Source organism: Hemiscyllium ocellatum, chromosome 25 (genome assembly GCF_020745735.1).
Source record: "Hemiscyllium ocellatum isolate sHemOce1 chromosome 25, sHemOce1.pat.X.cur, whole genome shotgun sequence".
NCBI classification, from domain to species: Eukaryota; Metazoa; Chordata; class Chondrichthyes; order Orectolobiformes; family Hemiscylliidae; genus Hemiscyllium; species Hemiscyllium ocellatum.
Genome location: NC_083425.1, coordinates 10,827,436 through 10,852,366, shown reverse-complemented (window position 1 = coordinate 10,852,366; position 24,931 = coordinate 10,827,436). Strand labels below are relative to the sequence as shown.

The 24,931-nt window shown below is 47.7% G+C and overlaps 1 protein-coding gene across 2 annotated transcripts in view; it reads left to right on the top strand.

The window, feature by feature from the left end:
• Positions 1-24,931, top strand: part of gnav1 (guanine nucleotide binding protein (G protein) alpha v1) — a 120,662-nt gene that overhangs the window by 41,039 nt on the left and 54,692 nt on the right. Inside the window, exons 3-4 of one of the 2 annotated variants that reach the window (XM_060844459.1) lie at positions 5,689-5,781; positions 14,564-14,724. In XM_060844459.1, the coding sequence (XP_060700442.1) occupies positions 5,689-5,781; positions 14,564-14,724 (254 nt within the window). The remainder of the gene's footprint in view (positions 1-5,688; positions 5,782-14,563; positions 14,725-24,931) is intronic. The other variant, XM_060844460.1, reaches the window with a different exon arrangement.

Below are 24,931 nucleotides of genomic sequence, written 5' to 3'. Positions count from 1 at the left end.
CGGGCAACTGTCTTTGTGGAGTTTGCACGTTCTCCCTGTGTCAGTGTAGGTTTCCTCTGGGTGCTCCGGTTTCAGGTTAGGTGAATTGGCCATGCTAAATTGCCCTTGGTGAAGTGGTAAATTTAGGGGAATGGGTCTGAGTGGGTTGCTCTTCGGAGGGTTGGTGTGGACTTGTTGGGCTGAAGGGCCTGTTTCCACACTAAGTAAATTAAACTTCCCTATACCTACCAGCCTTTCCTTTCACCCTGACAGGAATATACTTTCTCTGGATTCTTGTTATCTCATTTCTGAAGGCTTCCCATTTTCCAGCCGTCCCTTTACCTGCGAACATCTGTCCCCAATCAGCTTTTGAAAGTTCTTGCCTAATACTGTTAAAATTAGCCTTCCTTCAATTTAGAACTTCAACTTTTAGATATGGTCTATCCTTTTCCATCAGTATTTTAAAACGAAAAGAATTATGGTCGCTGGCCCCAAAGTGCTCCCCCACTGACACCTCAGTCACCTGCCCTGCCTTAATTCCCAAGAGTAGGTCAAGTTTTGCACCTTCTCTGGTAGGTACATCCACATACTGAATCAGAAAATTTTCGTGTACACACTTAACAAATTGCTCTCCATGTAAACTCTTAACACTATGGCAGTCCCAGTCTATGTTTGGAAAGTTAAAATCGTAGCCACCCTATTATTCTTACAGATAGCTGTGGTCTCCTTACAAATTTGTTTCTCAATATCCTGCTGACCATTAGGGGATCCATAATACAATCCCAATAAGGTGACCATCCCTTTCTTATTTCTCAGCTCCACCCAAATAACTTCCCTAGATGTATTTCTGGGAATATCCTCCCTCAATACAGCTGTAATGCTATGCCTTATCAAAAACGCAAATCCCCCTCCTCTGTTGCCTCCCTCTCTATCCTTCCTGTAGCATTTGTATCCTGGAACATTGAGCTGCCAGTCCTGACCATCCTTGGGCCATGTTTCTGTAATTGCTATGATATCCCAGTCCCATGTTCCTAACCATACCCTGAGTTCATCAGCCTTCCCTGTTCAGCCTCTTCCATTGAAACAGATGCAGTTTAATTTATCAGACCTACCTTGTTCTCTGCTTTGTCCCTGCCTGCCCTGACTGTTTGACTTGCTTTCCTTTCTTAACTGTACCAGTCTCAGATTGATCTCTTTCCTCACTATCTCCCTGAGTCCCATCCCCACCCCCACCCCGACCATAGTAATTTAAATCCTCCCGAGCACCTCGAGCAAATCTCCCTGCCAGTATATTAGTCCCCTTCCAATTTAGGTGCAATCCATCCTTCTTGTACAGGTCAGTTCTACCCCAGAAGAGATTCCAAATATCCACCCTTGTGTGTTTATTACCTCACCACCCTGTAAGTTGTTGCAGATTGAAAGAATGTCATCCTTAATGTATCACTGGTCATGGATGTATGTGTGTGTGTCTCATGAATCTTGTGGATGCTGCTGTAAGTTGTTTTTAATTGATTCTTTATGCAGAATCTGATGTATGTGTGGAATTCCTCTCCCCTGTAGGCCAGGTGCCTGACTGTATGCATCAAAAGCAGAAATTGCTGGAAAAACTCAGCTGATCTGGCCTCCTCTGTGGAGACAGGCAGTTAAACTTTCAAGTCCAGACCCTCCTTCAGATTTGATTGTGAGGGTTAGTGGGAGCGAAATAAATAGATTATTGACAGAGAGGAAGTAAAAAAGCAGTATTTTTAAAAAATGATTTTTCAGTCTTAGCTAAGTATGATTGTTGTGCAAATGTTTGCACTCAGTTTTCAACTGCCAGTATTGAGATGTCATCAGGCAAAGCTGCAGTTATCCCACCCCATTCCACCTAGTTACAATGACCTGATCCCCTAGCAATCTAAGTTGATAATCCAATACAGCACAGAGTGTGTACTATACTACTGTCTTTCAGTCCAAAGTTAAAAATCACACAACACCAGATTATAGTCCAACAGGTTTAATTGGAAGTACTGGCTTTCGGAGCGACGCTCTTTCATCAGGTGGTTGTCCAGGTGGTTGTCCACCTGATGAAGGAGCGTCGCTCCGAAAGCTAGTGCTTCCAATTAAACCTGTTGGACTATAACCTGGTGTTGTGTGATTTTTAACTTTGTACACCCCAGTCCAACACCGGCATCTCCAAATCATGTTTTTCAGTCCAGTCTTAAACTGGGGCCCAGTCTGCTCCCTCTGGAATCCTCATGAAGGGCTTTTGCCTGAAAAGTCAATTCTCTTGCTCCTCCAATGCTGCCTGACCTCCTGCGCTTTTGCAGCACCACATTCTCGACTCATAAATGTCAGCGGTCATTGCATATAACCGCTGGAGAAGTTCTTCAGGAGTAAGGATTCCTGATGGTTTTATGTCCTTGCTTTAATTTGAACAATTAAACTTGGGAAGTTAGGAATGTGACACCTTTTATTCTTGCGTGGGATGTGGGCAATGCTGGCTGAGCCAGCACTTATTGCCCATCCCTAATTTCCCAGAGGGCAGTTAGGAGTCAATCGTATTGCTGTGGGTCTGGAGTCACATGTAGGCCAGACAAAGTAGATTTGGGAGATTTCCTTCCCAAAGACCCAACCATCAATGACAGATTCATGGTCATCATTAGACTCTTATATCAAGACTTTTATTTTATTGAATTCTAATTCCAGTATCTGCCGTGACCGGATTTGAACCCCCTTGCCCAGAACATTGCTGGCTCTTAGACATTTATAGATATTTTTGTAAGTATTTTCTAATCAGACTATTCAAAGATGTTATGGCGCGCACCTCTGGGGCAAGTGGGACTTGAGCCAGGCCTTCTGACTCAGAGCTATGGTCACAACCAATGCAAAACAATGCAACTCTTGTCCACCCTCAATCATGATGTAAATCCAAGCAAAGGCTACTTGAACTGCTGCCTCAGTGAAGGTTTTCTGTCAGGAGCCTGCCAGGCCTTTTCCCCCACCCCACCCAGTCATACACAGCTTGTCCCCAGGAGAACCTGCACTCTCAATTGCCAGGCAGTGCTGCCTCCCTGTGGTCCCCTGGCTAGGCTGTCTCCATGATCTTCTGACGGAGCAGCAGTCCAGCCAGAGCAGGACCTTGGGCATAATGGCTCTGTAGTTCCCTGGCAGAGCTGGTCCCCAGGTAGAGCTGTTCGTGTAGTTCCCTGGCAGAGCTGGTCCCCAGGTAGAGCTGCTCGTGTAGTTCCCTGGCAGAGTTGGTCCCCAGGTAGAGCAATTTTCCCAAAGAGCTGCTTTTTTTTAGACTTCAACCTGACAAATAATTATAGGGAAGTTTGATCTTGTTCTTGATGGATGCCCAGTGACAGAATAATAATTAGAGTTGAAAATGTCCCCCTTTTTTGTTCCAGTCCATCACATACCTACCACCTAAAGGTGTATCAATTACGAATGTTGCGATAGTGTTAGGTTCTTTGTAATATGTGGGCACCACAGAGGCTGGGTGCATTGGCCACATAATGATGTTTTGACTTAAGTTGATAAGTTTCTTTTTGATATTTTGGGTAGTGAGGGTTTGGTGGAACAATGGAGAGTTGTTTTGCTAATTTGCCAACAGGAATTGTGAAGTACGTGATGCAAATGTAAGACAATACTGAAAGAGTGGAACACGCTCAGGGCACCAGCTGCTTCCCTGTTCGACTGAAAGAGAAAGGAAACTAATTACACATGGAGCTGTAATCCTCTAAAATTTAATGTGCAACAAGGCAGTAATTTTGAGGATTAGTTTTACGAATGACACAAAACTAAACTGCATGAGACACGTTTCTGATTTTAAAAAAAACTTGGTTAATCAGTTTGTGGCCATATCATATCAACAAAAATAAATACTGTCGTCATCAAATTGGCATTTTATGGTATTATCTTGGGATTGAATCAGGCCATTCAGTCCATCTTGCATCATCCAGCAAATCTGAAATAGCCTCCATTTCCTTTGTCATCCAAGTGGCATTTTTTCATTCATTCATGGGCTGTGGGTGGTGTTGGCAGGGTAACATTTATTGTCCCTAGTTGCCCTTGAGAAGGTAGTGAGCTTCCTTCTTGAACAGCTGCAGTCCATGAGCTATAAATTGACCCACAATGCCATTAGGGAGGGAATTTCAGGGTTTTGACACAGCAACAGCGAAGGAATGGCATTTATTTCCAAGTCAGGATGGTGAGTGACTTGGAGAGGATCTTACAAATAGCAGTGTTCCCATGTATCTGCTGCCTCTACCCTTCTAGATGGACGTGGTCCTGCGTAGGAAGGTCCTATCTAAGGATTTTTGGTAAATCTTTGCAGTAATCGTGTAAATAGTACACACTACAGCTACTGAGCATCCAGACCTTAGATCAGGACAACTCAGACACAGACACCAATAGCAGAATGGAAGGGGTCAATGTTTGTGGATGTGGTGCCAATCAAGTGGGCTGCTTTGTCCTGGATGGTGTCAAGCTTCTTGAATGTTGTTGGAGCTGAAGCCCTTCAGGCAAGTGGGGAGTATTCCATCACACTCTTGACTTGTGCCTTGTAGATGGTGGACAAGTTTTGAGGAGTCAGGAGGTGAGTTACTTGCCATAGCATTGCTAGCCTGCGAGCTGGTCTTGCAGCCATCATATTTATATGGTATCCAGTTGAGTTTCTGGTCAATGATAAGCTCACTCTCAAAACCTGGGGGTTACCAGGATGGTAACGCCATTGGATGGCAAGGGGGTGGTGGTTAGATCATCTCTTAATAGAGATGGCAAAAGTGAATACTGCAGATGCTAGAAATTAGAGCCAAGAGTGTGGTGCTGGAAAAGCACAGCCAGTCAGGCTGCATCTGAGAAGCAGGAAAATTGACATTTCGGGCAAAAGCCCTTTATCAGGAATGATGGAGATGGTCATAGCCTTGAACAAACATTCAGGTCTTTTACTGTAGACCAGATGATAATTTGTTGATTGCTCTAAATGCAGTTTTATTTTAATATTTGTTCATAGATGAGGGCGTCACTGGCTAGGCCAGCACTTATTGCTCATCCCTAATTGCCCAGAGGGCAGTTAAGAGTCAACCACATTGCTGTGGGTCTGAAGTCACATTTGAGTCAGACTAGGTAAAGATGGGACTAAAGGACATTAGTGAACCAGATGGGATTTTCCAACAATCAACAATGAATTCATTGCCGTTGTTAGACACTTCATTCCAGCTTTTTTTAAATTGAATTCAAGTTCCATCATCGTTTGCTGTGGTGGGATTTGAATCCAGAACGTTATCGGGGTCTCAGGATTATTGGGGTCCAGCAGTAATATCATAAGGCTATAGCCTGCCCATTAGTTACTTCTGATGGCTATTTTGAATTTGTCCAGCTATTTAGTTAAACTTATTTTAAGCCATTCCCTCCTCACTATCAACCCTCCCATACAGAGTCTCCAATTCTCATCCACAGCAATTCCTGTTTTAAATATTCTGCCATGCGTGTCTGTGTCTGAGTTGTCCTGATCACAGGTCTGGAAAACTCATCCTAAAAGTATTGCTGCTTTTAAACCCCTCCTTTGATAATCTGCATGACTGAACACCCTGAGTTGTTCAGTCTCCAATGTTTTGTGATTATTCCTCCTGTGAAATGCCTTTGTCTGTTTTGCTGTGTTGAAACTCTCTTCCAGCATTGTCACTAATCAGGGGGTTTCATTCTCCTCTTCTCTCCCTTTAGCCTGCTGTCCTGGACAACCTCCTCAGTTCAATGAAGTTTGTGCTCCAAGGGATGGGAATCCTGAGGATTAATCTGGCCAACCCCAAGAATACCGTAAGAAATTTTTAAAAACACTTACAGAGCACTTTTCAGGACATCTCAAAGCACCTTGCAGCCAATGTAGTACTTTTTGAGGCGGAGTCACTGTTGTAATTTGCAGTTAGTTCACACGGAGCAAGCACACGTATACAGTATAGCAATGTGACAAAGATAAGATTATGTGTGTGTGCAATGATGGTGATTGAGAGTGAAATATTGACCAGAATACTGGGGATAACACTTGTGCCTTTCTTCAAATAGGATCATGGGATCTTTGACATTGTCAGGCCACGCAGAAGGGACCTCCAGTCAGATATTATCTCACTCACTGATGGAAATAGTAACTTGGACTGTATGACTGTCACTGTATGTCCAGAAGAGTTGCAACCAGTAGGTGGCAGTGTTGCACTAGTTGTAGGAAGCTGATGTTAACTCAGTGTCTGTCCTGCCTGCACATTATCCTCAGTGATTCATCAATACTCTTGTTTTTCATGAGGAATTTTTCTTCTGCAATACGGCTTTGCGAGTGCTGGATATTATCCACTTCCTTATCTAGTGGAACTTCCTTCACTCGCTCTCTTTGCCCATCAATAGACTATAATAAAGGTGAGAAGTTAGGTGTATAATTCTGGAAGGGAGTGAGTTTCTGGCAGATGAAAGTGTACATTTAAGTTGTTTTAGGAGAACTAAAGCATCAAAACCCAGTAGCAAGAAGGCAGAGGAAACAGACTGTAAGCTATAGGAACAGAGTTAGGCCATTCAGCCCTTTGGAGTCTGTTCCACCATCCGATCATGCTGGTTATGTTTCTGAACCCCAATCTCCTGCCTTCTCCCCATAAACTTTTACTCCCCTTTCTAATCAAGAACCTGTCTATCTCTGTGTTATATCCACTCCCTGTCTTGGCCTCCACAGCCCTCTGTGACAATGAGATCCACAGATTAACCACCCTCTGGCTGAACAAATTCCTCCTCCTAAAGGGCTGTCATGGAGATGTACAGCAAAGAAACAGACCGTTCAGTCCAACCCGTCCGTGCCGACCAGATATCCCAACCCAATCTAGTCCCACCTGCCAGCACCCGGCCCATATCCCTCTAAATCCCTCCTATTCATATACCCATCCAGATGCCTTTTAAATTTTGTAATTGTACCAGCCTCCACCACTTCCTTTGGCAGATCATTCCATACACGTACCACCCTCTGTGTGAAAAAGTAGCCCCTTTAAGTCTGCTGTGTGTTGAGAAACACTTTTTGGCCAAACTAGTTAACAAATTGCTAATCTCCTAAAGGATGTGACTAAACCAAATAGGAAGTTACAACAATCCAGCGGCTTCGCGGTCACTATTATTTCCTTCACTCGGAGACTGTGCCCTCAGGTCCTAGTCTCTCCTATGAGTTGAAATATCTCCTCCATGTCCACTCTGTCCAGGCCTCTTTGCGCGCTGTCTCCCGCTCCTCCTTCGCGTGCCGTCTCCCTCTCCTTCAATCACAGCCCTCCTCATCCTTCTGAACTCCATAGAGTACTGACCCAGTGTCCTCAACCGCTCTACATAGGGCAAACCCTTCATTCCTGGGATCAATCTTGTAAACCTCCTCTGCACCCCCTCCAAGGACAGTACATCCTTCCTTAGATAGGGAACCCAAAATGTCTCCCAATATTCCCAAGTGCAGTCTGATCAAACCTTGTACAGCTTTATCAATGCATCTCTGTTCTTGTATTCTAATCCTTTTGAAATGAATGCTAACATCGCAATAGTTTTCTTAACTGCTAGCTGCATGTTAACCTTAAGAGAATCCGGAGCTAGCACTCCCAAATCCCTTCATGCTTCAGATTTCCAAAGCCTTTCCCCCAGTTAGAAAATAGTGTGAGCCACGGTTTTTCTACCAAAGTGCATAACTGTCACACTGTCCCATATATATTCCATATGTCACTTCTTGGCCCACTGTCCATGTCCTTCTGCTGTCTCCTCGGCGCGCTGTCTCCCTCTCTCCTCCTTCGCATTATAGCCCTCTCCTCCTTCACGCGCTGTCTCCCTCGCCTCCTCCTTCACGCGCTGTCTCCCTCGCCTCCTCCTTCACGCGCTGTCTCCCTCGCCTCCTCCTTCACGCGCTGTCTCCCTCGCCTCCTCCTTCACGCGCTGTCTCCCTCTCTCCTCCTTCACGCGCTGTCTCCATCCCCTTCTCCTTCACGCGCTGTCTCCCTCCCCTTCTCCTTTGCGTGCTGTCTCCCTCTCCTCCTCCTTCACGCGCTGTCTCCCTCGCCTCCTCCTTCACGCGCTGTCTGCCTCGCCTCCTCCTTCACGCGCTGTCTCCCTCTCCTCCTCCTTCACGCGCTGTCTCCCTCCCCTTCTCCTTCACGCGCTGTCTCCATCCCCTTCTCCTTCACGCGCTGTCTCCATCCCCTTCTCCTTCACGCGCTGTCTCCCTCCCCTTCTCCTTCACGCGCTGTCTCCCTCCCCTCCTCCTTCGCGCGCTGTCTCCCTCCCCTTCTCCTTCACGCGCTGTCTCCCTCCCCTCCTCCTTCACGCGCTGTCTCCCTCCCCTTCTCCTTCACGCGCTGTTTCCCTCTCCTCCTCCTTTGCGCGCTGTCTCCCTCCCCTTCTCCTTCACGCGCTGTCTCCCTCCCCTTCTCCTTCACGTGCTGTCTCCCTCCCCTCCTCCTTTGCGTGCTGTCTCCCTCTCCTCCTCCTTTGCGCGCTGTCTCCCTCCCCTTCTCCTTCACGCGCTGTCTCCCTCCCCTCCTCCTTTGCGCGCTGTCTCCATCCCCTTCTCCTTCACGCGCTGTCTCCCTCCCCTCCTCCTTCACGCGCTGTCTCCCTCCCCTTCTCCTTCACGCGCTGTCTCCCTCTCCTCCTCCTTCACGCGCTGTCTCCCTCCCCTCCTCCTTCACGCGCTGTCTCCCTCTCCTCCTCCTTCACGCGCTGTCTCCCTCTCCTCCTCCTTCACGCGCTGTCTCCCTCCCCTCCTCCTTCACGCGCTGTCTCCCTCCCCTCCTCCTTCACGCGCTGTCTCCCTCCCCTTCTCCTTCACGCGCTGTCTCCCTCCCCTCCTCCTTCACGCGCTGTCTCCCTCCCCTCCTCCTTTGCGCGCTGTCTCCCTCCCCTTCTCCTTCACGCGCTGTCTCCCTCCCCTCCTCCTTCACGCGCTGTCTCCCTCCCCTCCTCCTTTGCGCGCTGTCTCCATCCCCTCCTCCTTTGCGCGCTGTCTCCCTCCCCTTCTCCTTCACGCGCTGTCTCCCTCGCCTCCTCCTTCACGCGCTGTCTCCCTCGCCTCCTCCTTCACGCGCTGTCTCCCTCTCCTCCTCCTTCACGCGCTGTCTCCCTCCCCTTCTCCTTCACGCGCTGTCTCCATCCCCTTCTCCTTCACGCGCTGTCTCCATCCCCTTCTCCTTCACGCGCTGTCTCCCTCCCCTTCTCCTTCACGCGCTGTCTCCCTCCCCTCCTCCTTCGCGCGCTGTCTCCCTCCCCTTCTCCTTCACGCGCTGTCTCCCTCCCCTCCTCCTTCACGCGCTGTCTCCCTCCCCTTCTCCTTCACGCGCTGTTTCCCTCTCCTCCTCCTTTGCGCGCTGTCTCCCTCCCCTTCTCCTTCACGCGCTGTCTCCCTCCCCTTCTCCTTCACGTGCTGTCTCCCTCCCCTCCTCCTTTGCGTGCTGTCTCCCTCTCCTCCTCCTTTGCGCGCTGTCTCCCTCCCCTTCTCCTTCACGCGCTGTCTCCCTCCCCTCCTCCTTTGCGCGCTGTCTCCATCCCCTTCTCCTTCACGCGCTGTCTCCCTCCCCTCCTCCTTCACGCGCTGTCTCCCTCCCCTTCTCCTTCACGCGCTGTCTCCCTCTCCTCCTCCTTCACGCGCTGTCTCCCTCCCCTCCTCCTTCACGCGCTGTCTCCCTCTCCTCCTCCTTCACGCGCTGTCTCCCTCTCCTCCTCCTTCACGCGCTGTCTCCCTCCCCTCCTCCTTCACGCGCTGTCTCCCTCCCCTCCTCCTTCACGCGCTGTCTCCCTCCCCTTCTCCTTCACGCGCTGTCTCCCTCTCCTCCTCCTTCACGCGCTGTCTCCCTCCCCTCCTCCTTTGCGCGCTGTCTCCCTCCCCTTCTCCTTCACGCGCTGTCTCCCTCCCCTCCTCCTTCACGCGCTGTCTCCCTCCCCTCCTCCTTTGCGCGCTGTCTCCATCCCCTTCTCCTTCGCGGGCTGTCTCCCTCCCCTCCTCCTTCACGCGCTGTCTCCCTCCCCTTCTCCTTCACGCGCTGTCTCCCTCCCCTCCTCCTTCACGCGCTGTCTCCCTCCCCTTCTCCTTCACGCGCTGTCTCCCTCCCCTTCTCCTTCACGCGCTGTCTCCCTCCCCTCCTCCTTCACGCGCTGTCTCCCTCCCCTTCTCCTTCACGCGCTGTCTCCCTCCCCTTCTCCTTCACGCGCTGTCTCCCTCCCCTCCTCCTTCGCGCGCTGTCTCCCTCCCCTTCTCCTTCGCGCGCTGTCTCCCTCCCCTCCTCCTTCACGCGCTGTCTCCCTCCCCTTCTCCTTCACGCGCTGTTTCCCTCTCCTCCTCCTTTGCGCGCTGTCTCCCTCCCCTTCTCCTTCACGCGCTGTCTCCCTCCCCTTCTCCTTCACGTGCTGTCTCCCTCCCCTCCTCCTTTGCGTGCTGTCTCCCTCTCCTCCTCCTTTGCGCGCTGTCTCCCTCCCCTTCTCCTTCACGCGCTGTCTCCCTCCCCTCCTCCTTTGCGCGCTGTCTCCATCCCCTTCTCCTTCACGCGCTGTCTCCCTCCCCTCCTCCTTCACGCGCTGTCTCCCTCCCCTTCTCCTTCACGCGCTGTCTCCCTCTCCTCCTCCTTCACGCGCTGTCTCCCTCCCCTCCTCCTTCACGCGCTGTCTCCCTCTCCTCCTCCTTCACGCGCTGTCTCCCTCTCCTCCTCCTTCACGCGCTGTCTCCCTCCCCTCCTCCTTCACGCGCTGTCTCCCTCCCCTCCTCCTTCACGCGCTGTCTCCCTCCCCTTCTCCTTCACGCGCTGTCTCCCTCTCCTCCTCCTTCACGCGCTGTCTCCCTCCCCTCCTCCTTTGCGCGCTGTCTCCCTCCCCTTCTCCTTCACGCGCTGTCTCCCTCCCCTCCTCCTTCACGCGCTGTCTCCCTCCCCTCCTCCTTTGCGCGCTGTCTCCATCCCCTTCTCCTTCGCGGGCTGTCTCCCTCCCCTCCTCCTTCACGCGCTGTCTCCCTCCCCTTCTCCTTCACGCGCTGTCTCCCTCCCCTCCTCCTTCACGCGCTGTCTCCCTCCCCTTCTCCTTCACGCGCTGTCTCCCTCCCCTTCTCCTTCACGCGCTGTCTCCCTCCCCTCCTCCTTCACGCGCTGTCTCCCTCCCCTTCTCCTTCACGTGCTGTCTCCCTCCCCTTCTCCTTCACGCGCTGTCTCCCTCTCCTCCTCCTTCACGCGCTGTCTCCCTCTCCTCCTCCTTCACGCGCTGTCTCCATCCCCTCCTCCTTCACGCGCTGTCTCCCTCCCCTTCTCCTTCACGCGCTGTCTCCATCCCCTTCTCCTTCACGCGCTGTCTCCCTCTCCTCCTCCTTCACGCGCTGTCTCCATCCCCTCCTCCTTCACGCGCTGTCTCCCTCTCCTCCTCCTTTGCGCGCTGTCTCCCTCCCCTTCTCCTTCACGCGCTGTCTCCCTCCCCTCCTCCTTCACGCGCTGTCTCCCTCCCCTTCTCCTTCACGCGCTGTCTCCCTCTCCTCCTCCTTCACGCGCTGTCTCCCTCTCCTCCTCCTTCACGCGCTGTCTCCATCCCCTTCTCCTTCACGCGCTGTCTCCCTCTCCTCCTCCTTCACGCGCTGTCTCCATCCCCTCCTCCTTCACGCGCTGTCTCCCTCCCCTTCTCCTTCACGCGCTGTCTCCATCCCCTTCTCCTTCACGCGCTGTCTCCCTCTCCTCCTCCTTCACGCGCTGTCTCCCTCTCCTCCTCCTTCACGCGCTGTCTCCCTCTCCTCCTCCTTCACGCGCTGTCTCCCTCCCCTCCTCCTTCACGCGCTGTCTCCCTCCCCTTCTCCTTCACGCGCTGTCTCCCTCTCCTCCTCCTTCACGCGCTGTCTCCCTCCCCTTCTCCTTCACGCGCTGTCTCCCTCTCCTCCTCCTTCACGCGCTGTCTCCCTCTCCTCCTCCTTCACGCGCTGTCTCCCTCTCCTCCTCCTTCACGCGCTGTCTCCCTCTCCTCCTCCTTCACGCGCTGTCTCCCTCCCCTTCTCCTTTGCGCGTTGTTTCCCTCCCCTTCTCCTTTATGCACTGTCTCCCTCTCCTTCTCCTTTGCGCGCTGTCTCCCTCCCCTTCTCGTTCCGGTGCTGTCTCGCACTCCTCCTTTGCGCGTTATAGCCCTCCTCATTCGTGTGCTGCTTCCCTCTCCTCCTTCACGCGCTGTCGTACTTTCCTTCTCCTTTGCGCACTGTCTCGCTCTCCTCCTTTGCGTGCTGTCTTCCTCCCCTTCTCCTTTGCGCCCTCACTTGCTCGCTGTCTCTCCTCGTGCTTTCTCTCTCTCTCTCTTTTCTTGTGCTTGCTCTCTCTTTCTCGTGCACTCTCTCTCTATCACGGTCTCCCCTGATATTGCCTGCTGGTGGGTTGTGTTTTACCTGTGGTCTGATCAGAGAGAGAATTTGAACTGTTGGAGAGGGTCTGTAAGGTGTAGACCTTGTTCTCGTTCTGGTTAGCCTGAGGTTTGGAGCTGTCCCTGGTGTGATTAGAGTTTGCTAATGGGGGAACTTGCTGTTTCCAATTGGCCCATTGTTGCCCCCACAGCCAATAACCATCAGAAATGTCAGGAAAAGAATTGCCCATCACAGAGTTCAAATCTTGGTAACAGTGCACTCAACATTACCTGTGAAAAACAATTCAACAGAAATCATCTTGGCATGACCTGCATAGGGCAGGTGGGTCCTGGCCCTTGACCCTTGACACCTGCCCTTTACATGCTCTTGCTGCTTGTTTAGTTTAATATAGGGCAGTTGTTTGAATAATCACTTCATAAGCAATTATTTCTCGAAAGATCTCGATCAGCTCCAGCAGCGAGAGATGGAGCTGTGTTTGGTGACAGCAGTAACTCCCTCTTCTCACTGAAAATCAACTTTGACAAACCAATAATGACAGCTGTAAGGATGCAGCAAATCAGCTCTGACATTTCCTGCAACCGATCAGCAAAAATCAGGCGACTGAGTGTCAGCAGCTAAATATTAAAGAGCACTCCTTCTTTCATCTTCCTTTGGTAAGGTGTGTTCCAATCCCCCCCCTCATGCTACCCACTTACCCTATGTTTTCCCTGCCCCCCCCCCCCCCCCATCTCTTGCTCATGCTTGCTGCTTACTCTCTTGTCCATTTGTTCTCTTGTGTGCTCTCTCGAGTTCTCTTTTTCTCTCCTGTGCTCTCACTCTTTAGCGCGTGCACAGTCCCCCTCTCTTTGCTCTCTGAACCACGAGTACACAGGCTGACACTGGTACACTTTTCCAGTAGTACTTGAATTGCTTGACAACTCAGAGAACTGAGCAGATTGGGGATACAGCCATTCCAACATGTCCTTAATACACAGCAATGCTGTGGATTCACACTCAATAGAACACATGGAGACAAGGGAAGCTGAGAGTGAGAGTGTGAGGAGAGGTCCCTCCTGACATCAGCTGTGCTGTTATGGGGAATGCTATCTACCAGAGGGGTCTGTGTGAAGACAGCAAGGGATAGGATGCATTTAAATACCCATTGGATAAACATATGGATGAAAATGGAGTAGTGTAGGTTAGATTGGTTCCACAGGTCGGCACAACATCGAGGGCCGAAGGGCCTGTACTGCGCTGTAATGTTCTATGTTCTAAGGATGCCTCCTGCCTGTCTCCTGCCCTCCTCTGTCCACTGCCATGGGCAGGTGCCTGCTAGGAGGAGGAACTCTGCTGTTTCTGGTTTTTTTTTTTGCAAATCAAGCGACAGTATTTGGAAATCATCCAACCTCTCAAATCTCGGGTTTCCAATTAGATTTTGAGGTTGAAATCTCCAGGAAAAAGGAAGATGCTTCAAAGTCTGTGTTTTCTGAATGTTTTGAACCTTGTCTTGAACAGTGTCTAATGCACTCGCCACATGTAGCTCAGTGCGAATCCAGATGTTGCTGGAGGTCGGTTAGTTGAGTTGGCCGTATGGCAGGTTTGCAATGTAGAGTGATACAGCCGGTGTGGGAATTGAACCCACGCTGTTGGAAGTTACCATGGAGGACTCTCTTTCTCAGTGTTTCCCTTTACCTAAGGCATAGTGACTTTTACCTAAGGCATAGTAAATTGCCAGTTGTCTCTCTCTAATGACAGGGTAGCCCTATGGTCTGGTAGAAATACAGTGACTTTACCTTTGTTGCTGATGGGTAATGGGGTGATGTTCTCAGTGAGTGGGTGGTGTCTGACATTAATAGTTGTGGGCATTCCAGCGTTTATGATCACTTCTTGGAGAAAGAAGTGGGTAGAAATTACAGTGTGCAAGAATTTTGTTCTGATTGAGAATATTTTACTTTTGGTCACTGAAAGATGGGAGATGGACACGTTAACATTGTGCACATTTAGATGGATTCTGCTAACTCTGGTTAGGAAGGCGTCAGTATTATCTTCCCTAAAAGAAAAAGTTAATTAAATCTGAAATGTCATTGCAGCTAGCTGACAGACTGACTCATCTACCTCCCTCCCTTCCTTTGAGCCTCCTCCTCCTTTCTGCACCTTCTCTCCCATTGCATTCTCCTCCCCTGTGACTAACATGGGGTCACGTCTGGAATCAGTTTTGACTCGCGTTTTTTTTTGCCTGTTGTGTTTCAGATCCACGCTCAGACGGTACTGTCCTGTGGTCGCTGTTTCGATGAGGATTATGCGCTCTTCCCCTTCATGTCCCACGCCCTCCGCTTCCTATGGGCGGACCAGGGAGTCAAACTGGCAGCATCGCGAGGCTATGAGTTTGAGCTGAATGACTCGGCACATTAGTAAGTTAGCGGTTTCCTGTGTACCTCGACGTTCACTGTGCATTCCATATAATGTACACACGGAAACAGGCCATTCAGCCTATCAGGTCCATGTTAGTGTTAATTCTCCTTCCTGTTTAACACCTCGGCCTATCTGTATATCTACCTGTTCCTTCTCCCTCAGGAACTTGTTCGGTTTCCCCTGAAATATACCGAATGCTATAAATGTGACTGTACACTCTGCCAATGATTCAAGCAAGTCAGATGTTGGTTTATGCTCCAAAGGTTAATATTATTTATAATTTATAAACCATTATACAACCACAATTTCAGATATTCATGGGACAAAAGGACTTTCTTATTCATTTCATAGGACTTGGGATTCACTGACTCTACCAGCATTTATTGCCTGTCGCCAGTTGCCCTTGTGAACGTTGTTGAGTTGCCTTCTTGAACTGCTGCGATCCATGTGCTGTGGGTGGGCCACAATGACCTTAGGGCAGGAATTCCAGGATTTTGATCCAGCGACAGTGAAGGAGCAGCAGTTATATTTCCAAGTCAGGCTGGGGAGTGACTTGGAGGCAAACCTGCAGGGGGTGGTGTTCCCATATACCTGCTGCCCTTGTCCTTCCAGATGGAAGAGGTCCTGGGTTTGGAAATGCTGTCTGAGGAAAAGAATACTGCAGCTGTTGAAAGGGTACAGCGTACAGCAATCTGAGCGATTATGGGAATAGGGAGGAATTGGATTATGAAGAGTAATTATGAAAATTGTAGATGTTCCCAGAAGGCAGAATGATGACTAAAATCAACTGAAATTAGGATTCAGCAACATAGACCATGAACAATTGTTTTCCCATTTCCAGAACAGTCAAACCTGAGGGCACAGCCACCTTGAAGTGGGTAAAGATGAGGCCAGTGCACGCATCCAATGTTTTAGGGAGGTGGTGTCTAATCTGTGGAACAGGTTCACAAAAGAAATGGTGGAAGCAAATAATTTGCTAAAGGCAATACTGAGAGCTTCCTTACACAAACTAATTTAAAACATGGATCCGTGGGAAGCATAACCAGAAACATGTGACTTTGGACATGTGGGAATTCATCCTCTCCTCATGTTATAGGGAGTCAGTAAAAGAGTCATTGATGGAAATTGGTCACTCTGAATTGTCACCACCTCTGACTGTTTCACGCTGCTACAATGCAGTGGTCACATAGATCCTGTTCATCACTAACCGCATGCTGCCATCCAACCAGAAGGGTGTTCTGTCTTACTCGGAAATGCATAATATGGTATGTGAATTTCAATGCCAGTGTAATGCCAGCTTTGTTAGTCATACATCCCAAAGACCGACAGATCGTATCAAACTGCATAACCCTTCAACTGTTCATGCCAAACTGGGTACTGACTGTTTTCATACTTGCCAAAGTCTCAATACCATGTCTAGCATGAGACATGGTTCTACAACTAGGCAACACTTACTGCATAGTTCTGAGTGTGTGGAGAATTACACTGATGACCAGTTTAGGATTGTCAGTTGGGCTTGCAGTAAACACACATGTGGTAGAAGCTGCGTATATTTAAATGTAACTGTTCTTTGTAAACAGGTAGAAAATGTACAATCACTGTGTTTCAACTGAACAAAATGACTGACAGCCATTTGCTGGTTGATTTTCTCTGATTAAGACATTGACCAATCAGAGACAATCTGCCTAGTTTAAACTTTAAACACAACCTGGTAGTTAATTGTCAGTCACAGAGTGATACAGCATGGAAACAGACCATTCGGTCCAACTGGTCTGTGCTAACCAAGTTTCCCAATCTGAATTAGTCCCACTTGGCTGTGTTTGGCCCATATCTCTCTAAACTTTTCCTATCCATTTACCTATCCAAATATCTTTTAAATATTGTCACTATACTTCCTACTACAACTTCCTCTGGAAGTTCATTTCACATCAGAAGCAGTCTGTGTAAAACACATTGCCCCTCAGGTCCTTTCTAAATCTTTCTCCTCTCGCCTTTTAAATATGCCTTCTAGTTTTGAAGTGGGCCATCCTGTGGAAAAGACCTTTGTTATTCACCTTATCTATACCCTGATGATTTTATAAATCTCTATAAGATCACCAGTCAACCTCCTATGCTCCAGTGAAAGAAGTCCCAGCCACTCCTCAGAATTCAAACATTTCATTCCTGGCAATCTTTTCTGAACCCTCTCCAGTTAATAATATCCTTTCTATATCAGGGTGATCACAACTGGGCACAGCACTCCAAAACTGACCTCACCGATGTCCTGTACGACCTCAACATGACAGTCTAACTATAAAACTCAAAAGTCTGTGAAATGAAGGCAAGTGTGCTAAATGCCGCCTTAACCACCCAATCTACCTGTGATGCAAATTTGAAAGAACCATGTATTTGAATCCCCATATCTCTCTGTTTGACAACACAACAGGCTTCCCCTATTGAGTTCCACAAGTTACATCCTTAAATAATTCCAATAGATTAGTGTATGATTTCCCTTTAGTAAATCCATATGGCCTGTGAGTGATTCTACCACTGTTTTCTAAGTGGTCCTCTACGAAATCCTTGACAATGGACTCTAGCATCTTCTCTGATACCAACATCAGACTCACTGGTCTGTAATTCCTTGTTTGCTCTCTCCCCCATTTCAATAGCAGGATTACGTTGGATACCCTCAAATCTGTAGACTTAATGGTAAGGTCCTAGGTTGTGTTGCTGAACAAAGAGACCTTGACGTGCAGGTTCATAGCTCCTTGAAAGTGGAGTTGCAGGTAGATAGGATAGTGAAGAAGGTGTTTGGTATGCTTTCCTTTATTGGTCAGAGTATGGAGTATAGGAGTTGGAGGTCATGTTGCGGTTGTACACGACATTGGTTAGGCCACTGTTGGAATATTGTGTGCAATTCTGGTCTCCTTCCTATCGGAAAGATGTTGTGAAACTTGAAAGAATTCAGAAAAGATTTACAAGGATGTTGCCAGGGTTGGAGGATCTGAGCCATAGAGAGAGGCTGAACAGGCTGGGGCTGTTTTCCCTGGAGAGTCGGAGGCTGAGGGGTGACCTTATAGAGGTTTACAAAATTATGAGGGGCATGGATAGGATAAATAGGCAAAGACTTTTCCCTGGGGTGGGGAGTCCAGAAGTAGAGGGCATAGGTTTAGGATGAGAGGGGAAAGCTTAAAAGAGACCTTAGGGGCAACTTTTTCGCACAGAGGGTGGTATGGGTATGGAATGAACTGCCAAAGGAAGTGGTGGAGGCTGCTACACTTGCAACATCTAAGAGGCATTTGGATGGGTATATGAATAGGAAGGGTTTGGAGGGATATGGGCCAGGTGCTGGCAGGTGGGACTAGATTGGGTTGGGATATCTGGTCGGCATGGACAGGTTGGACCAAAGGGTCTGTTTCCATGCTGTACATCTCTTTGACTCTATAACTCTAAATGTTCCAGAGTCAAAAAAATCTTGGAAGATGACTACCAATGCTTCCACTACTTCTAGACCCACTTCCTTATGTACTGTCAGATGTAGATTATCCGGCCGTGAGGATTTATCAGCCTTCAGTACCATCAATTTCTCTAATACTACTTCTGTATGAATACAAGTTTGCTTCAATTCCTCCCTTACTAACCTCTGTGTTCACCATATTTGTGTCACCCTTCTGTCTTCACAAGGGAGAATGTGGGGTTGGCGGAGGGGGGCGGGGGGGGGAGAGCTGTGCAGGAGAGTGGGAATTGTGCTGGATAAGGGGTGGGGGATCAGTCAGGAGGCAACCATGCTGGTGGGGTCCGTGTAGATGCATGTGGACTGGAAGATTCAGGATGGTGCTGATATTCCATTCTTCAGAAAAATAATGACTCACTCTATCCAAAATTATAAGCTGTGTCTTTAATTGATTTTCAGGATGTGATTAATATTGAATTATAATGCCGGATGTTTAAGTAACTTGCATCTTGTAGATGAGTCAATTTCCTTTTTATGAATTATGATGTAAATATGATATGTAGATTATGTCTTGTGCTAAACTTTACACAAATTAGTCAAACTAGCAGCATCATTAACCTCCACATGAAGAAATTTGGTGCTTGGACTTCAGGGTTGAGTTATATGGAGAGATTGCACAAGTTAGGTTTGTTTTTGTTTCTAGAATTTAGAGGTGATTTGATCAAAGTGTTCAAGGTATTGGCAGGAACGATAAACTATTTTCATTGGTAGGTGATTTCGGACTAGAGGCATAGTCTGAGAATTAGGGTCAGATTGTTCAGGAGAGATGTTAGGAAGCACTTCTACACACACAACGTGGAGGATGTTTGGAATCCTCTTCCACAAACAGCAGAGCATTCTGTTAATTTTATCTTAGTTTTAAAATGTTGTTAAGCAGAGGTATTTAGAGATATAGGCCAAAGGTATATGGAGTTAGGTTACAGATCAGCCGTGATCTCATTGAATGGTGGAACAGACTGGAAGGGCTGAATGGTCTCCTCCTATTCCTATCCTCCTTCACCCGGTCTTTCTACAATCTGATACCACACAATGTACTTAACTGTTTCACAACGATAACACAACAGCTTGCACCAATATAGTGCCTTTGATGGAAGAAAGTATTGTGTGGAGTGTCACAGGGGACTTGAGGAGTAAACGTGGACCGCGGCGCAGTATGGGTAATGAGGACGGGTGACAAAAAGCTTGATCAAAGAGGCGGGTTTTAAGGAACGTCTCACAGGAGGGACAAAGAAATGGTGAGGTGGAGGGAGGGTCATCCTGAGGATTGGGGTTCTGGCTGTTGAAACCCATCAACCCCACCCTCACCATCTTTGGGGGTGGGGGGGGGGGGGGGTGTTCACTTTCAGTTTACCTTTTAGTATAAAAGAGTAGAGAGGCCTCGATAGTCACCAATCTCTTGTCAATAGCTGCAATGTATGAAGACTGCTGCTAGTGTCCTGCATCATGGGGGAGTGTGAGCTGGGGGCGTGAGGAGGTGACGGAGAATCCAGTGGGATGTGGATGGATGGAGCAGTGGCCAAGAAATGTGAATAGAGCCTCTCACCTGAGGGAAACTGCACAGTGAAAGGAAGGGTTTGGAGAGCCAGGATTTCTCCAGCAGAGTGTAAACCTTGACAAAACAAAAAAAAATTGCAACTGACAGCAATCAACTAATTGCTGTGCCTTTCTATTCTTTTTTAACGTAGCCCCTCAAGTGAATGCCTGATAGATTATTAGCTGAAAAGGGCTTTGTGTGACATTTCCACAATTTGACTAGTAATTGCTGCCTCTGTGTAAAGTTTGCACTGTTAATTTGCCTGACGTTTTGTGTTTCGTTTTAACACACAGTGCACTAATTGCTGGCTTTGACATTAACTCTCAGCTGTGGAGGTATAAGGTCGGAGGTATAAGGTCAGAGAAGCACGCCAACGACAGCTTTCTATCTGGTTGGCGTGCTTGAGTAATGAGTGTCATTATACTGAGTCAGACACAATCAGAGCCAATGGAGGTGAGAGCCAAGTGTCGTGAGCGTAGTGTCAGGTTAGCCTCAGTGAGTCCCTGGGGGAGGAAGTCAGGTCAACTTGGTGATGAGCTGTCTGTCTAACTACAAAGAGGAAAGGCCCTTTTAAACTATTAAAGGTTGCTCACTTTGTGAAGGGATATTTTTTTCAATTCCTTCTCATGGCTTACATTTGCTTAAGGTGATTAGTGTAGAAGTTGATGATGTTCAGACAATGCTGGATTAGTCATTGACTTTTCAAAGCTGGTTGTCAACAAAGTTCCACCTCAGATGTGAGGGAAAACTAACCAAACTTTTAACGCTTGTCTGATGAGATTTTCTCTCAAAGTGTCTTCAGTGAAGAATCTTGCCACTGAGGGCTGGGACTGTGTTTATTTATTGTCCCTCTGGTAAGGTGTTGTTGCCATATCTTAGGGTAAGAGGAGTCCAAAAGTAGAATGGGCAAAAGAACAATGGGGGAGGGGGGGGGAAGAAAAAGTGGGATGAAACCAACACCTCAGTCTGCCTTTATCTATAACCAGGAACGTCACTCGTGAATTGGGCCCTCAGGGGATGTTGCCGTTTAGCAAAATTAATTGATTTCCTCTTTGCTCCATCCTCTTTTGAGAAGGATGGTTGCTATGTCTATACTGTGACCTAGGGGCAGTCATTACCACGTGGTTGTGAGGAGTTGGACAGCACAAAACTAAACTGTAATTCTGGATTTTAACCCACACCTCGTAACCACACCTGAATTTATAAATATGAGTTTGACTCCATTTATTCTGCATTCCCTCCAAAACAACATATTCTACTAGAGACTGCTTGTGTTAATGTGCTGCTTAATATTCCTGTTCATCTGCAAAAGTTCTCAATCCCATCTGTTCTCACATACAATATTCAGTCATCAGGATTTGTTTATCAAGTTTATTTTGATGCATTGGTGATTAGTTTTCAGTTTAATTTGACCGCTGAATGTGATCATTTCCATGAGAGGATGGGAGTGTGCAGCTAAAGTGAGAACCTGACAATTTGCAGAAAGCTGTGGTTACACTTAGGCAGAAGACAAATGACCGTAACGATGTTGTGATTCAGTAATATCCTTTTCTTTGAAAAGCTTTTTTAGAATTCATTTTGCAGTGAACAACTAACCTTTACTACGGCCTTTGTTGAGTGGCTCCAGCAGGAGTATCATGTGTACAAAATCAGAGAGAGAGACTTGCATTTATGTAGCGCCTTTCCTGACTTCAGGACGTTTCAAATTTCTTCACCACCAATCAAGTTCTGTTTCAAAGTGCAAACATGATTGTAACATGGGAGATGTGGTGGGATTGCAAGTACAGATCTGTGTGGGCAGTGTCTGTACTGGTATTTCAGAAACTCCTGAAGATGTACAGTCTGAGTTCACACAGGCTTGTGGAGACCAGCTGAGCCACTCCATTCACCACTGTCCAAAGCGATGATGACCTCTCATAACCCTGACTCAGCAGTTTGAGGACCACCCACTGATTAGATTCCCTACAGTGTGGAAACGGGCCCTTTGGCTCAACCACACCACACCGACCCTCCAAACAGTAACCCGCCCAGACACATTTCCCTCTGACAATTGCACCTAACGCTATGGGCAATTTACCTGGTGATTGACACCAAACATCATTTCAACTTTACCAACAAACCTTTAGTTCTGTGAAAACTTTGGTTTTAACTTGCAGGCTTTTCTCCCCATTTCCTCCCAACCCCCACCTGAGAGTGGATCAGGCCTATGCTTGTTGATATAACCTGGCACTAAATGAATCTGTAGAGAATTAAGTGCATGAAATCCTCGGTTAACATAGCGAAGTCAAACACAATCCTCTTTATTTTATGAATGTAGTTTAATAAAGATATAATTTTGAAGTGATGAAAGGAACTTCCATTCCAACATCCTGAAGGTAAAACATACCTTTTAAACCAAATTATATCAGACATTTTAATGATATCCCTAGACTCGGATCGTTTTGCTCTCCTTTTATTTTCTGAATCTTTTGATGTGGTTGTCTGTTTTACAGAGAGGTGTGCAGCAATGTGTTGTTTTACATTAACCTGTTATCAAGTATTATGATGTTATTAGTTTTTAGAACTGTATCTGCCGCTGTCTGTATTGTGAGCCCAGTTGCAATTCCTGAAGACTCACTGTACCAGTATCAACAATTTGTTTTTCTATCATGCTGTTAATGTAGTAAGAGTCCAGCAACCCAGGTGTACGTTCAACACAATGTTAACCTTCAGCACGGGAATTGGCCTCAGTGTATCCTGGATAAAAGTCTTCCTGCTGTTTTAATTAAAGAAGTGGGAGCCAGTTTGGATGGGGGTCTGACTCTGATAGGGCTCCATGTATATGTATAACTAGTTACAGACAGGCAAGGTTTATGAAGGTTTGTAGCTCAGGTTGAGATTTAGGGTGTAGGTTTGATATCCAGACGTTTCGTTACCTGGCCTCCACAAAAAGACACAACCCTTTCTCCCTCATAGCCCTCCACACGGATTCTGAGGGGAAATGACATCACCACAAACCCCAGGAACCCCATCCAGGAGAGAGGTATAAATAGAAAGCAGGCGACAACAACTTCGCTTCACTTGGAGGTCACCACTGATGATGTTACCTAGCCAGGTAATGAAACGTCCGGATATCAAACCTACAGCTCAGCGAGCAAACCTACACCCTAAAGTTACAGACAGAGTTGGGAAATAGGGAGGGGATGAGTATTATTTATATTGGAGAAAAAGATGTCAACAACTTGAGGTTACCAAGCAGGATCTGATATTTCATTAATGTGCTCATCACCTTGGGATAACTGCACTCTGTGTAGATTTCCCAGTGGGCACTCTGCTGATTGGGTTAAAGTGAATGTCTCTCGTAATGAGAAGAGTAAAGTAGATTGTTATTTTACTGAAGTACTTCGGAGACAATAGAGGTCTCTTTACACGTGCCAAGAACCAGCTGTTTATGTCCAAATTGGATGCGGCTTAACTTATTTAGAGGGACATTTTTGAGGACTCTTGTGGCATTGTGGTAATGTCCCAACCTCTGGTCCGTGAGGCCCAGATTCAACACCCATCTGCTCCAGACATGTGTAGTAGTAACATGTCTGAACAGACTGATTAACTGAAATTATTTAAAGGGCCCCCATCTCCATCAGACAGATTAATGTCAAGATTAGACACTAATGTCTCTTCCACCCAGCAAGAGTAACAGGCTTGAATGCACGTTGCACTGTACCAAAGCCCCTTCACCAGTACTGAGAACATACTCTCTCCTTGGGATTCAGCAGCTGCCACGTCTCAAGTGGTCAATGGTGAAACAGCCTATTCTTCCAGTTGTTTGGTGGCGACATCCCATTGGCAGCTGGAGATTCTGCAGCCGCACGCTTCTTGTGCCACCTTGGTCAAGTCTACAAAAAAAATGCAGTTCATCAACAAATGGCTAGAGGCACTGGATACTGCAAAAGGCTATGGGCCCTGCCAACATTCCAGCAATAGTACTGAAGACCTGTGCTTCAGCACATGCCACACCATTGAACCAAGCTGTTCTAGTTCAGTTACAGCATGGCATCTACAATGTCTAGGAAGGATCTTAGGCCCAACCATCTTTAGCTGCGTCGTCAATGACCTTCCCTCTATTATGCAGTCAGAAGTGGGAACGTTCACCGATGATTGCACAATGTTCTCCACCGTTTGTGACTCCTCAGACCTTGAAGCACTTGGTGTTCATGTTTAGTGAGACCTGGACAATATCCAGGTTTAGGCTGATAAGTTCTTTATGTCACGTTATCAAAGCTGATAAGTGGTAACATCTGTGCCAGGCAATGACGAGTGAATCCAACCATCATCCATTGAAATCCAATGCCATCGCCATCACCCAATCCAACACTATGAACATCCTGGGGTTACCATTGCCCAGAAACTGAACTGGACTAAGCATATAAATATTTTTAACTACAAGAACAGGACACAGGCTTAGAATGCTATGCTGAGTAACTTGTTTCTGGTTCTCCAAAGTCTACCCACCATCTACAAGGCGCAAGTCAGGAATTCAGACAGTTTCCAGCACTTTAGACGTTTGAGAACATCCAGGAAAAAGCAGCCTGCTGAATTGACACCACATCCATGCTTTCAACATTTTTACTCCCTCTGCCACAGATGACATCAACAGTGGTGTGTGCCATCTACAAGGCTCCTTGGATAGCATCTTTCAAACGTATAACTTCTACCGACTGGAAGAACAAGGAGAGCAGATACATGGGAACACTGCCTGCAAGTTTTCCTCCAACTGCATACCAACCTTACTTGGAAATATTTCACACCTCCTTCAGCATTCCAGCATTCCAAAATTCTGGAATTGCTATCTGATCAGCAACCTACACCACCACAGCAGTTCAAGAAGGCAGCTCACCATCACCTTTTTATCCAGGGCAATTGTGGATGGGCCATGGACATAGTCAACAATGCCTACATTGCAGGTTTGAAACAGCAGCTCAGCCCCAGGTGGACAGAGGAAGCACTTCGATGGCAAAGTGCAGCATTCCCACGGATCCTGGGAATCGATGACCCAAAACCGTCCAAAGTGGAGAAGGAGGATTTGGGAAGGCATCGAGCACCTCGAGACTTGCAGCCTGGGAGAAAATGGAAGCCGGACGAAAACTGCAAAAGGAGCGTGCTGCCACACCAACCCCCCACCCACCCCCTTCCTGTGACC